Source organism: Oculina patagonica, chromosome 8 (assembly GCF_052425735.1).
Source record: "Oculina patagonica isolate OP01 chromosome 8, crgOcupat, whole genome shotgun sequence".
Lineage (NCBI taxonomy): Eukaryota > Metazoa > Cnidaria > Anthozoa > Scleractinia > Oculinidae > Oculina > Oculina patagonica.
The window spans coordinates 9,156,235-9,171,125 of NC_135765.1; the positions used below are offsets into that span (position 1 = coordinate 9,156,235).

Here is a 14,891-nt window from a genome sequence, read left to right on the forward strand (position 1 = left end):
ATTAACACTCTTACTGACACCAGTAAGCTCTGAAACAAATGTCCATCAATCGGCAACTACTTGATTTTCTTGACATGCAAGCAAAACAATTCCAGCCAGATATACCGTAACGAAACACTTAGCACACTAAGCACACTAACAGTTAAAATACAGGGTGCCCCCCCCCCCCCCCGGAATGGTCGATACATGATTGTTGCCAAATACCCACAATACACAGTTCAAACTTTAAACAAAACCGACACAAGGCTCCTGCCAACTAAGCTCGACCCACGAGCCAACCATTAGACTAAAACCGACACGGCGTGTAACAAATTGTGCTAAACGCAAGAGCAAACATTGAGCAACGTAAAGCCGACACACGGCATCTGACAATTTCTGCTCGACACACGAGCGAACGTTTTAGCTACAGCCGACAAACGCATCTGACAGTTTCTGCTCGACACACGACACACGGCATCTGCAAATTTCAGCTCGACACACGAGCAAACGTTTTAGCTGCAGCCGACATACGGCCTCTGCCAGTCTCTGCTCGACACACGAGCAAACGGTTAAGCTATTACCAGCCGACACCCGGCGTCTGCCAGTGCCTGCTCGAAACACGAGCGAACGTTTTAGCTACTACAGCCGACACACGGCGTCTACCCATCTCTGCTCGACACACGAGCGAACGTTTTAGCTACTACAGCCGACACACGGCGTTTGCCAATCTTTGCTCGACACACGAGCGAACGTAAGCTACTACAGCCGTAACACATATGGTAATAAATTGCTATAAACAGAACTACGTAGATATAAAACACACTACGGGATAAACAAACGGATAAGCAAGCGAAAAAGAAAAACACATAAAAATGTTTTAAAATACCGAGTAAACTATTGCTGTACGCGTTGTCCCGCTACTCCGGCATGATGTGGAACTTGCAAAGCGGCAGAGAATGGACATGCAGTGTAAATCTTCTAGTTAAACAGCAGAGGCAGGGTAGGTACAGCCATGAACTTGAGAAAATAAACGACGAAACAAACTAAAGCACGTGGTTGGGCTTCGGCGACGTAGCGCGAGAGTATAAGAAAATTCGCCCGGACTTCCCGGCTTGCGTATCTCTTTCGAAATGCCCCGAAACTAAGCAAAGGGATCTTTAAATACGGCGATTGTGCACGTGGTGATTAAGCATTACCTAACACAACTATCTATAAACAAATGGGGTTATGTAATCCACGCACTTCTGAATTCCGCGTCATAATTATGAATGAGAATAGCGAGAAATTTCTACAAAGCCTTTACAGGCATTCTCGTCAACCATTAATTCCTGGCACACCTTTTGGAGTTTGTTACCGTTTGAAGTCAGTTTTAAAACTAGTTTATAGTTTAGTTTTTTAAAAGTTCCTTTACGCCACGGACTAAAACATCCGTTTCGACTTCATTAGATACCAGAAATGCAAAATATCTTTGGTATTTGAATCTTAAACTCCGTCTTTAAGTTGCACCGCCTACTTCCGCAGGAATTTACATGTTACCCCCCTCTCTAAAGCTGCGAGTTTACATTGTGCATCCTCCTCTCGTCTTACTGCCCCCTCCTGATAATTATTGCACAGTCCCTAAGTAAATATTAGAATGTCAATGTTAAGGAGGCTCGATGTAGTTTTTTTTTAGCCCTTGGGTGGTCGTTTTGAAAATGAAAATTATTTAGGAAGCCAATGTTCGATTTTTGCCCAAATACACCATAATGTTCAAAAAATGACCAAAGTTTATTTTTTTTACGGGTCACTTAGTCACAAAGGTTACCATAGCAACGATTCTCGTTTTCTTTTGTTTTCAATCAAGCTTAATTTTCTCGAAATCTAGATTGACAATTGGTATTTATTTTTTGATATGTTAAAGTACAGTGAATTGACTACCTTTAGACAAAATTTCAGAAAAATCTGTAAGAGCGTTTTAGAATTAATCAAGGACGGAGTTTTTTGTAACTTCTTCGAAGGTGTTCTTGTTACTTCGACACTGAACCTGCCGTCACAGTTTCTCGATCATACTTGGCACAGTTATAAAGAACTATGAACTATCTCTCTTCTTTCAATTTGTCAAAATAGATTCGGTAAATGCTGAGATTGAATGATCAACGGCCAAGAAGTTCGAAGGTATGTTAACGATGTTTTGAACGGCCTCAAATTTACTACAAAATGAAAGGCTTATAACTCCACTGTTATCTCGATTTAGAACTAGCCAATTACCATGAACAAAGCTTGTTCATTGGTGAATTGATCCCATTAATAAAAAAAATGGGGAAATGTAACAGTTAAGAATCAAAAATTATAGAACCTCTAGTAAATTGGCCATTTTAGCGCCATTTCAGCGGATCAGCTCATTTAACAGCACATAATCGGGAAAAACATGAAAGGGTTACGGTCGTTTAAAATAAGCAGTTTTCACGTATTCTTTGCTTATCTAAAACAAATACATGATCTTTGCCAAAGATATGGCGATTTTTGAGCCTACGATTGTTTTTCCAAATTTTTATATCGGCAACTTTGTTGTCGAGATTATACTCTATTGTAATTCAATATTCGTTTCACAAGAACTTCTGTTGCTCGCATTTTCCAAATCAAATTACTAGGAATGCAAGAATCTCATAGAACGGTTTTACACTAGTGAAAATACCTGTCAGACATGTTCGACTGTTCGTGTTATCCGGCTGTTTTCAAACATAGCAAATTAAGGAAGTCTTAAGGTTCCTATCTTTAACTATTTCACGCTTAAAGATTCCTCTAAATCTTTTCGCCTACCTTTTGGCCAAACGAAGTTTTGTGTCTACAGGCAGAATGGGCGTTATCAGCAATGAAAGTCGAAGAGATACAGAAGCTCGAGTAAAATTAAAACTGCTGTGAAATGAACATCGTTTGAGCTTGACGCCTATTTATAGATTGCGCTCGTTTAATTAAGTTTATTCATTTGGCGATCAGATAAAAATCAATGAATGGTCAGGGTTTAAAAAGTCCATTTCTAAGCACGAGAGACACGTATATTTGTTTCAGAAGCATTTATGCATAAAAATATCGGTTTATTATTGACTGTTGACGCGGTTAAAAGATACTCGGCTTCCAGCGGTAAATCTGCATTTATAATAGCTGGGAGTTTGGGGTGTTTTTTTGGAGGTGTTCTTAAGGGGGGGAGCGGGGGGGGGGGGGTTGGAAGTAGTGCCTCCGTATCCTCTTTAGATCTCTGACACGGTTGTCTAAATGTTGAACAAAAGAGCTCATCTGTTAATAAGCATAATGCGAGTTGATTTCGAAATAAACATGACTTTACGTTTGTGTCATCAGTAATTATAGCGTTCGAAGAAGGCGTGGCTCAGTCGCGGCAAGAACAGCGTAATAACAGTGAAGCTAACACATTTTCCTCATTGAGTTGAACCTCCCCATAAGGAAACCTCTCTAATACTGCCACCTCTATTACGGACAACCTCCGATGCTCCGACAAAATTCTCATTTATTTTCTTTCGAAGAAGGCGTGGCTAAGTCGCGGCAAGAACAGCGCAATAACACTGGAGCTAACGCATTTTCCTCGTTGAGCTGAAATGAGTGTCAAATCAATTCTTTTTAGACCAAGTTGAAAGAAGCAAATGTTATGTTTTTCGTCCCGATTTTTATAAAAGCAGAGCGGGTGAGCAGTGTTTTTGTTATCTCGGAGTTTTTAATTATTTCCAATTGAATGCTTTCTTTACAATTTATCACCCTCCCCGAGGGATAAGTTGGAGTTCTTCAGTCAAATATAAATTAATGAAAATTTGATTTATTTTGATATAATGTTGTGAAACAACGTGATGCGTCATGACTTACATCACGTATGTCCTTATCCCCGACCTAGGTGAAGAAAGGGACTATGAGAGTACAGAGGCTTTCCGAAGAACTCAACGCAATATCCCCCAAAGCTCGAACCGATATTTAAAAATCTCATAAAGATGTTAATATGAATTGTAAATCCACTCAAAGAGGTCTGGCCTTACTAAAACCTGGAGAGAGAAAAAGACAGTGGCCAGATAAATGAAAGCTGCTCGAGATGACGCTGTTGAGCAGATCCTGTAAAATTCCCCTTATAATCCTTTTCTCTCATAAGCCCTCCTTATTAAAGGCCCATATATTTCTTCCAAATCAACTGTCAAAGTTTAAGGCCACTTTTTCCCTACCAGGTTGCACCCAAATCACGTTTTAAAAAAATCAGGCTTTTTAAAGTACGTTTTAGTAAAGCTATACCTCTATGAGTGTATTTACTGCAATTCATACCAACACCTTTTTGAGATTTTCAAATTTTATTAAATCTTGGTGACACTGCCCCTTTAATTCATTAATTTAATTCAAATCAGTTTATAAAAACGTATTTCAGACAACACTTTATTTCGAGAAGTTTTCTCATTTCGCTTTAAGCCACCGCACCCCCCGCACCCCACCCACGGATATAAGACCTACCGCATTTAAAAGCCCACACTTCTTACCAAACTGTACAACCCCAGGGCTTATACAAGCGGATTTTTTGCACTTTCTTACCCGGTTGGGAAGCGTGATGGCCTAATAATGGTCACTGCGCTGGACTCTGGACCAAACAGTTCTGGATAGAGCTTTTGGGGGACAATGCGTTAAGTTCTTTGGAAAGCCTCTCGACTCCCATAGTCCCTTTCTTCACCCAGATGTAAAAATGATTACCAGTCAATCTTTTGCTCTTCGGAAAGGGAGGAAACCCTGCGATGGATTAGCATCCCTTCCGGGAGGAGTAAAAAATACTCGTAGTCGCTTCACGTTGCGGAAACCGGAATAAGCTCCGGCCTGCTGGGCCACTAGGCTCGTAACCTACCTATTGAGAGACCTGGCGGAGAACTACATAAATGGACTGGGCGGCCATTGGTTTTTTATCGTGAATTGAGGCGGGGAGCTCCCACATTAAGGGGTGACATGGCATGACGAAGAGTAATTGATAACTGACGTTTCATTAATTTATATTTGACCGATGAACTTCACCTTATCCCTAAGGGGAGGGTGATAAATTGTAAAGTAAGCATTCAATTGGAAAATTTAGTTGAACCTCTCTAACACGGACAAAGAAGGGGCAGAGCAAAGTGTCCGTATTAGAGAGGTGGTCGTATTATAGAGGTCACCACTATGACGTCCATTTGACTTTATTGACAGCTAAAAGTATTTGGTTACTCGAAATGTTCTGCAACGTAACGCTGCAACTAAAAAAATAACACTAAGCAAAAATCCAAAATGGTCTAAGATGAATAAAGCGTTACGTTGTTGATTTTGGAATCATAAACAGGAAATTGCATTACGAACACAAAATGTCATCACCTGATAAGTTATATGAATTTGTTCCCTGGGGCCGAGATTTAGTGTCCATTGTCCAAATAAGAGAGGTTCCTTATTATGGAGATTTTTTTAAAGAAAATAAATGAGTGTTTTGTCAGGGCATCGGAGGTTGTCCGTAATAGAGGTGGCAGTATTACAGAGGTGTCCTTCTGGAGACGTTCGACTGTAAAAAAAGTCCGAGATAACTAAAACAGTCAAGTGCTCACCCGTTCTCTTTCTGTAAAAATCCGGACGAAAAACATTTGTTTTAACTTGCCCTAAAAAGAATTGATTATACATTCATTTCATTCACCTCCAAAAAAACACCCCAAACTCCCAGCTATTATAAATGCAGATTTACCGCTGGAAGCCGAGTATTTTTTAACCGCGTCAACAGTCAATAATAAACCGGTATTTTTATGCATAAATGCTTCTGAAACAAATACCCGTGTCTCTCGTGCTTAGAAATGGACTTTTTAATCCCTGACCATTCATTGATTTTTATCTGATCGCCAAATGAATAAACTTAATTAACCGAGCGCAATCTATAAATAGGCGTCAAGCTCAAACGATGTTCATTTCACAGCAGTTTTAATTTTACTCGAGCTTCTGTATCTCTTCGACTTTCATTGCTGATAACGCCCATTCTGCCTGTAGACACAAAACTTCGTTTGGCCAAAAGGTAGGCGAAAAGATTTAGATGAATTTTTAAGCGTGAAATAGTTAAAGATAGGCACCTTAAGACTTCCTTAATTTGCATATTTTTGAAAACAGCCGGATAACACGAACAGTTGAAGTTATGTCTGACAGGTATTTTCACTAGTATAAAACCGTTCTATGAGATTCTTGCATTCCTAGTAATTTTAAAAGAAAAATTAAGAATGACTCTGTTACGGAATGGGCAATTTCTTAAACAGTGATTTGGAAAATGCGAGCAACAGAAGTTCTTGTGAAACGAATATTGAATTACAATAGAGTATAATCTCGACAACAAAGTTGCCGATATAAAAATTTGGAAAAACAATCGTAGGCTCAAAAATCGCCATATCTTTGGCAAAGATCATGTATTTGTTTTATATAAGCAAAGAATACTTGAAAACTGCTTATTTTAAACGACCGTAACCCTTTCATGTTTCTCCCGATTATGTGCTGTTGAATGAGCTGATCCGCTGAAATGGCGCTGAAATGGAGGTTCTATAATTTTTTATTCCTAACTGTTACATATTTCCCATTTTTTTTTATTAATGGAATCAATTCACCTATGAACAAGCTTTGTTCATGGAAATTGGCTAGTTCTAGATCGAGATAACAGTAGAGTTATAAGCCTTTCATTTTGTAGTAAATTTGAGGCTGTTCAAAACATCGTTAACATACCTTCGAACTTCTTGGCCGTTGATCATTCAAACTCAGCATTTACCGAATCTATTTTGATAAATTGAAAGAAGAAAGATAGTTCTTTTTAACTGTACCAAGTATGATCGAGAAACTGTGACGGCAGGTTCAGTGTCGAAGTAACAAGAACACCTTCGATCCGCCATGTTGGCGGGCCGTCGCGGACGCTTCAAATCGCCCTTCTCGATATTTTCCAAAATAAAAAGGATTGAAACTTTTTAATATCCATTTGGTAGTTATGACCCTAAAACAAGACTGCATGCAAAATTTCAGCGAAATCGGTGAGGTACGGTGGCCGCGAACTTTTAAAATAGCTCGAAAATTATGGAGTATTACACTTAAACAACTCTCCAAATCGGAGCACATTTTACCTAAACAAAGACATTATAGAATAGTGTTTGTATTTAGTTTTCACTGATCACTTCCTATGCCGGTCAAGTGTCAATGACGTAATCCTCGATGAAGGGCAATCATGCGATAGCTAATAAATCCGACTTTTGTCAAAAATTAATGCCGCTCTATGTACAAAAGGGTAATATTTGACACATAAACAAGTCATAATGGTATATAAGATAGAACCAAATGTAGCTGAAAGATTCGTTCCTCACAAACTTTTGATCAACATTGGAGTCACGTCTTTTCACGTCTCTTCACGTCTAGAGTGGTTTTACTTAGACCGCGAAATAGTTTCCAAACAATTTGACACTACTAGAAACTAATGTCATTATGTTCTTTTGTTTAAGTTATGACTTTTTAGCACTCGTTGTCAGAGGTTGTTTTGCGTTTTGAATAAAATCCCCCTACACGAATATTTTGCATGATGTCTGGTTGGCTGACTGACTGACTGACTGACTGACTGACTGACCAACTGACTGACTGTTAGGTTAAAATTTATTCCCCTCAAATAGAACCTGCAATGAGATGTTTGCCAAACCTTGCCTATTGGTTGTTTATTGTATTTAAACTTGAATTTTGAAATAAAAATAACGGGTCCCCATACTCGTTTAGGAGAAGCTTTTTTATAGACCTTTATAAATTCCTTATAACATAACTGATTATATTTTCGATTGCTTGCAAAACTCACTTTTCCAACGATTGTACCTTTTATTATACACTGAAAATTGGTCTATATTCATTTTACAAAGAAAGGTATTGCTCGATCTCTGTTATTGCAGTTCCCAGCGCTTTGACATACAAACAAGGAGAAAGGGGCATGCATTCTGCATTGTTTTAATCGATGCGTTGACCCTTTCGCCTCGTTAGCATTCCTTCTCAAGAAAAGAATAGATTATCGCAGGCTCAACTAGCATAAAAGCTATTCAAAACAAAAGAGAGAAAAATGATAGTTCACCATAATCGTTTACGAGAAAATGAAGAATAACCTTTCTGGCGAGCTACAGGCATAAAAAGCACCCCCCCCCCCCCACACCCACTTTGGAAAAAGGGGCCATCCTTGAATGTGCGCGCGGTAACTACACGTGAAATTAGGCGCAGTAGGGATGCCCAATGCAATATTGAGTATTAGTGCTATAAAAAGGGGTTGGCAGTTTTAGTCAGTTTCTCTCGCTAAGCCCACAAGCTTCTCCCAGTTTCAAAAGGGTTAAACTAGGATTTATGTCAATAAAAGTCAATTTCTAAGTTTTGAAATTTTGAGGTGGGGTCATATATGCAGATTTTGAGAAAAACGCCATTAAAACTACTCGCACCCAGTCCCTCTTCAGCACTCGGTCGTTCATTTTGACTGTTTATTAGCATCCTTATTGTTCAAACGTCACATATAATGGTTGTACGATGTAAGAAACAGTAATAATAAATGATCAGAATATACAAATTTCTGAACATTTTACAAAGTGATAAAACGTTGCCCTCATTAGCTCTCATTTACCCGCTCTAAACTGTAGTAAGCCTCCTTAAGCTTCCAAATGGCTTTTCGCCACCTTCACATCTCCCATTTTAATTTCTCTTGGTACATACAGTCGCCCCAAGGGAAATTTTAAAAAATACTTATGCAAACTTTTGGAGAGCAAACAAAGTGTATTATGGGAGATGTGGAAATGGTCAATATTTCGGTTTTTTTTTTATTAAACATTGCGTGATCTGTCACGTTATTATCGTGAAGATGGCTCAGCCAATGGCTCGCGGCAGCGTTGCAAATACCGTATTTGTAAAAGGTTATATGACCCTGAAAGGAGTAGCCTGAATGCAATTGTCAACAATTTTCTTACGAGGAAGTATAAGGGATTCACGGACGCTATGAAAGCAATGAGACTTTGATATACACATGATATGTAGTGGCAGCGAGCGAGATTTTAACTACGCCGCATTTTTATTATTTGGAGTGATTCAGTGATACATCAAGCCTCACGCATTCAGGTTATCTTTTTCAAACATGGCTGAGGCAAAAGACATCGACAACATCAACAATGTTAGGGACATGCTCCGAATAATGGATTCTCTAAATGTGTCTTGCGAAGACCTTCAGACATTGGACGAGATGAAGCGCAAGGTGAAAGAAACGCTTAAAATGTCAGAAAAGAAATCCAGTTGGATGGCAAAGGAGGTAGGTTTTTCAAGCTGAGCCTCGTGGCGTCAATTTCGCAAAATAAATAGCCTGACGCATGACTTTATAATGTTTCAACTCGAGAAGCAATCCGATTTGATTCATTTGTTGCGCATAAAGTAACATCCAGGTAGTAAAAATATATGCGATGTTTTTATATACGTTATTTCGGGATTAAGGCAGAACAAATTTCAGTTTTGAATAACAGTGAGAAATGATATCATGAAGATAGATTAATCGATTCATTTCGAAGGACAAAGAATGTTCCTTGAAAAGAAGAGTATAGGTGCCAGTGCGAAACGTCTCAGCTATCTTTGTTTACTATTTGTTATTACTATTTTTCTGGCTGTTTCACAGTGAGATAGTTGTTTTGTTTTCTTGGGCAACTGATGATAACTTAACATAAAGTATATGCAAGGAAGACGTTTTGAACAAAAAGATGTTAAAACAAGGGCGCAAAATGAAATGTTGGCATCAATCCCCGGGGGCATCAATTTTACTCCTCTATATACACAGAAGTCGAATCTCAAGACAAAAATGGAATAGACAACAGTCATTTTGAATTAAATTAAGAATCTGCTTTAGTTTTTCATTTCCTCTTGGAAAAGTTCGGTTGACACATAAAGCTGCATACCAAGTAAACTAGGTCTAGTGTTCCTCCTTTTCTCAGAAAAGCGACCATTGTTTCTGAGAATAAATGATGAACTGTCTCAAGCGACCCCACATGCACAGTGTCACGTCTTAAAAGAATTCCAATCGAATAATCAACCGTGGAATTTTTATGGTATCATTTAATATTATATACAGGTATGTGTAAAACCTGCCAAAACCGACAACTATTTGACTAGAAAAGGATAGAAGTTACGCAGCACACTAATTTTGCTCGCCTGGGCATTGAGTAAAATCTTCGTCTTGCGACAAAAAAAAAAAACATTTTGTGTCTACTTTTTAATACATAGGCTAAATGCGGCGGTGTCGTCTGAAAATTTGAAACGGTCAATCTCTTAAAAGCATTAATTCTTTGTTTAGATTTGCTTAGCGACTGGGAAAAGGAAATTAACTTCGAAGCTGATTAAAACTGTGTCAGTTTGGAAGCAAAGTATGTTTCGACACAGGGCGGTTTGAGACTTACGCGCACGGTTTGTCTATAGAATATTGTGTTGCTGACCTTCCGCAATCTTTGATTCGTCAACATGTCATCGAATGACACGGTGAAATGGAATAATTAAAAAATAACGCCATTTCCCACCCGTATTCAGTGTTCGCTAGTTTTGATAGCAGTGTCGGTGATTTGTTCCGGGCATTAGGGTAGAGAAATTCCTCAGTCATCAAAGATTGGAAAAGAAGGGACTTGTAAGGATGTACACAACCTTACAAGGAATGACTGCAGAATACCCATAGAGACGAAGTCTATAGACCAGGTCAGTCTCGAATTTCGGTAACTCTAGTGGAGGAGTCACTTTAACTCTACAGAAAGAGTTATTTGAACTCTATTTGGGAGTTACTGTAACTCCAAAAGTGGAGTTAAAAATTTAGGTTAAAAATAACTCCTTTTTAGGGTCATTTTAACTCCCAAATTTTACTCCAATTTTGGAGTTATAATAGCTCCAACAAGGGAGTCACTTTAACTCTTCTTCATCAAAGAGAAGAGTTATTTTGACTTCATTATCAGGGTTATAGTTACTCTGTTACCAGAGTTAAAGTAACTCAGGTGCATTCGCCCTATTTAGTAAGCAACATCACGCAAATTGACTGTTACTTCAACATCTTTAATTTAATCATAGTTCATTTTCATTTTCTTAATTGGACATGAGTTTATTACACTGCACATAATTTGTATTAACAGTGACAGTAACGTAAATTTCTATTAGTGATATTGATAAATAAGAAGGTACAAGTAAAATTTCTCTTAAAATTTTAGCTCATATGATAATACATCAAAATTCGATCTGTTTGATTAATCCAGCTTACAATTTAACTTTCATAAGGTTTATCATGAACAGGAACAACAATATATTTAACACATGAGCAAATAAGCCAGTTACTCAATAATTGAAAAATTTAGTTTGAAGTGCCAAATATAAAAATGGCATGGACAAGTGGCAACAGTCATGGATGGTGATGGTGAAACAACTCAATACTAAAACAACATAACAATTTATTTTGATGGATTAAAAAATATCACAGATATACATTATACATTTGAAAATGGACAAGTAAGCAATAAACATTCTCCATAAGATCTTCAAAAATTTCAGATATATGTAGCATTAAACTAAGCAAAAAATTAAATGTAAGATATCCACTTTACTTTTCAAACACTGAGAGTGATATCATTTGTAAAACATCTCAAGGACTTATCAAGACTCATTCCAAAAAACTCAAGGGCATTTTAAGATTGTATGAATCATGGTAAACTTGGAAATGTATTTGCATTTCTTTACAGGAAGCAAATTAATTTTATGTCATGGACTCAATGCGTGTAATCTAAATCAGCTGGCCCACTTACAATCACAATCCAAAGTGCATTCAAACACAATAAGGCCATAATATTTAAACTAAACAAATAGAAGACACAACAAGTTAGATTAATCCTTAGGTGTGAATGTGGTCACTCATTTGGACACATAAGCTTTAAGATCTGGCAAAAATGCCGTCACTCGCTAAATGTATCAAATATCAAGATCTCACATAGTGAAACCCTAAATTAATGAATTCTAATACTTTTAATGTGGGCTTTTACAAAATAGCTAAAGGCCTTCTGCCTAAGAAGTGAATGCTGCTTTCACTAATACAGGGCAGTTTCCAGTCTGAGAAGATTTAAATGTTTAAATGAATAAATTCACCCATCCAGATCTGTCCATACATGTAGGTGCCATTTTGAGATCCAAACTGTTTATTAAACTATTGATGTTGGTTGAAACTTACCCCAACAGGTGAATAAAAACCAGGATTGCTTGCATTTACTTTCCAATACATGTAATATATGGAGGCCGGAAAGAAAAGTCTCTCTGAAAATTGATTAAAATTATAGTTTTTGGGTTACAGAACAATATTATTGATGGTCCACTCAGGCCCCATTGACATGGGAAGAGGATGATCCTAGCACTAGGAACATTCGAGCTGATATGTTTTCAGCTTTCAGTTTACGTGCGGAATGTTGCATATGGCCCTTGCTCTAGGATCACCCTACCTCTCAGATAGGTTGATCCTAGCGTGAGAATGATCCTAGCACCAGGGACAAATTCAACTCTTCGCATGTAAATTGAAAGCTAAAAACATATTGCGCTCGACTTATCTTAGTACTAGGATAATTTTATTTTACATGGAAGGAGGATAGTCTTAGTGCTAGGATCATCCTCTTTTCATGTAAATGGGACCTTAGTTCTGTGGGCTACTATTCACGTACAGAAAACTTACTTTGACAGCTTGACGTGATGCATTCACTTGTATGTACATACATGCACATATAAATAAATAAAAACTGCCAAGGAAGAGAAGCTATCTAAATTGTGTTATGTGTTGGGATTCAGAGATACATGTATTTACCCCCCCCCCCCCCCATAGTATGTGTATTGAAATGACTTAACACCTACAGTTGTAATCTATTCCTCAATGAACACATTGCATTCTTACAAAAATAATGCCTCCATTCCCGATGGATAATAAATAGTTGGCTATTTCAAGTTCTGCATTAATAGTATTAATGCAGAACTTGAAATAGCCAACTATTTATTATCCATCGGGAATGGAGGCATTATTTTTGTAAGAATGCAATGTGTTCATTGAGGAATAGATTACAACTGTAGGTGTTAAGTCATTTCAATACACATACTATGCTCAGCTAACATGTTTTCCATCCAGTGATTTGTTTAAAAAAGTACATGTACTCAGTAAATTTGAACACAAGTGTATGGAAACCTGTAAACAACCATCAGTAACAAATCCTTTGCATGATATTTTCAGCTGACAATTTACTAATGCAGGGCTCGAAATTAAGACCGATACCGTCCAACGCGACTAACATTAATATACATGAATTGAGTGATTCAGGCGAAATATTTTTGTGATCCTGATTCGTTCCCTTTCGATTCACTTCGTTTTCTACACTGAAGGTAGTCGGATTTTGGCCCGGGGGGAGGGGTACTCCCATATGGGGCCTATATAGGTATGTGCCGCCCGATAGGGTATGGTTTTTGAGGTTCTCTGTCCTTAAATAGGGTATCATTTTTGCTCCTTTTGGCAATGAGTTCCCGGTGTGATCCTTAGATAGGGTACCTAAATTCTATAAGCTAAAATAAACGCCCAGCTAGACCAAAAAAGGTATCTTAAAACTGAATTTTCTGTTCAGGTATTAGTAAAGCGATTTTATAGAAATTTGTGTCTTGCCGTGCGCGGTTAGCCGTTATTTGGGTCGTCATGGAACGCTTCTCTTCCCTTGAATAGGGTGTCATTTTTCGGTTTTGGGCCTTAAAAAGGGTATCAATTTTCGCTTTCTTTATCCTTAAATAGGGTCAGGGTTTAAGAACCTTGGCGGCACACCCCTATCCGAAACTTATGGGAGTACCCCCATCCGTTTTATTTTGAAGCTGAAAAGTAGCATACAATCCAGATTTCTTGAACCATCGGTTTCTCGACACTCCCAACTTCTCGAACCAATTTTCGTGTCTCTTGTATAGTACATCTCTGTTTTTTTAACCTCGATTTCTCAATGCAATTTTCGTTTCTCATGGATGTTCGAGAAAATGGGATCATAGTTACTGGACTGTACTGGATAATCTGACCGCCTTGTCAAGTTATCAATCCATATGACTGTAAAACCGTCCACAACGTTGCTGAAAATGGCGCAATAAATTCAAATCCGTTGGCGAGTAGCGAATCACGTAGTCTGTGAAACAGCGAATCACGTAATCTGTGAAGTTAATGATTAAACGCTAACGTGACACTCGCGCCAAATTTCTGCAGTTTAGTACTGTTCCGCTTTTGAACGAAGCGTTCCTACGAGCGAATATTTCTTGAATTGCATGCAAAAGGTTTCTTTAATAATTTTGACAAAATACTGGCATTCCAAGCAGAAGACTCTTTAGATTCTATTATGCGCGACCTGTCCAGTGCGTGACTTGTGTCATTTGCTAAGCTCGGTTCAGGGCACTCCGATTACTAATGGACTGTCGACATTGTAAGGAATTTCATATGCCGACAACATTCGCGTGGTAGTGATACAACTAAACGATGGAAGCTTTGGAGTTTATTTATAAAGTCTCCTGCACCCGGAGTTAAAGCAACTCCACGAAGATAATTCCCAGAATAGAGTTGTTTTAAGTATTTTAACTCTTCTTGTCCTTCTTGGGGAGTTGAAATCACTCCACCATACCCAAAATGAATACGGGCTGCATGCCTTTATAATTAAACAAATAAGAATAACAACAGTAATGATTCTCATATTGGGTAAGTTATTCCAGTACCTAAAATAGTGACTCTTATCGCGGAGTTACATCAACTCCCTTTCCAGAGTTAAAGTTACTCCACAAGAATAATTCCGCAAATAGGATTGTTTTAACTCTTCTTAGAGAGTTAAAATCACTTTTCGAGGAGAGTCCAAAAATAG

At 38.0% G+C, this 14,891-nt stretch overlaps 1 protein-coding gene and 1 pseudogene across 2 annotated transcripts in view; one reads left to right on the forward strand and one right to left on the reverse strand.

Annotated features, from left to right (window-relative positions):
• The window catches only part of LOC144662526 (uncharacterized), a 379,417-nt pseudogene that overhangs the window by 90,881 nt on the left and 273,645 nt on the right, over positions 1-14,891 (reverse strand). The window lies entirely within an intron of this gene.
• LOC144662656 (uncharacterized) overlaps positions 8,920-14,891 on the forward strand; it is a 31,158-nt gene continuing 25,186 nt past the window's right edge. Inside the window, exon 1 of the mRNA XM_078523518.1 lies at positions 8,920-9,283. Within this exon, the coding sequence (XP_078379644.1) occupies positions 9,113-9,283 (171 nt within the window). The 5' untranslated portion in view covers positions 8,920-9,112. The remainder of the gene's footprint in view (positions 9,284-14,891) is intronic.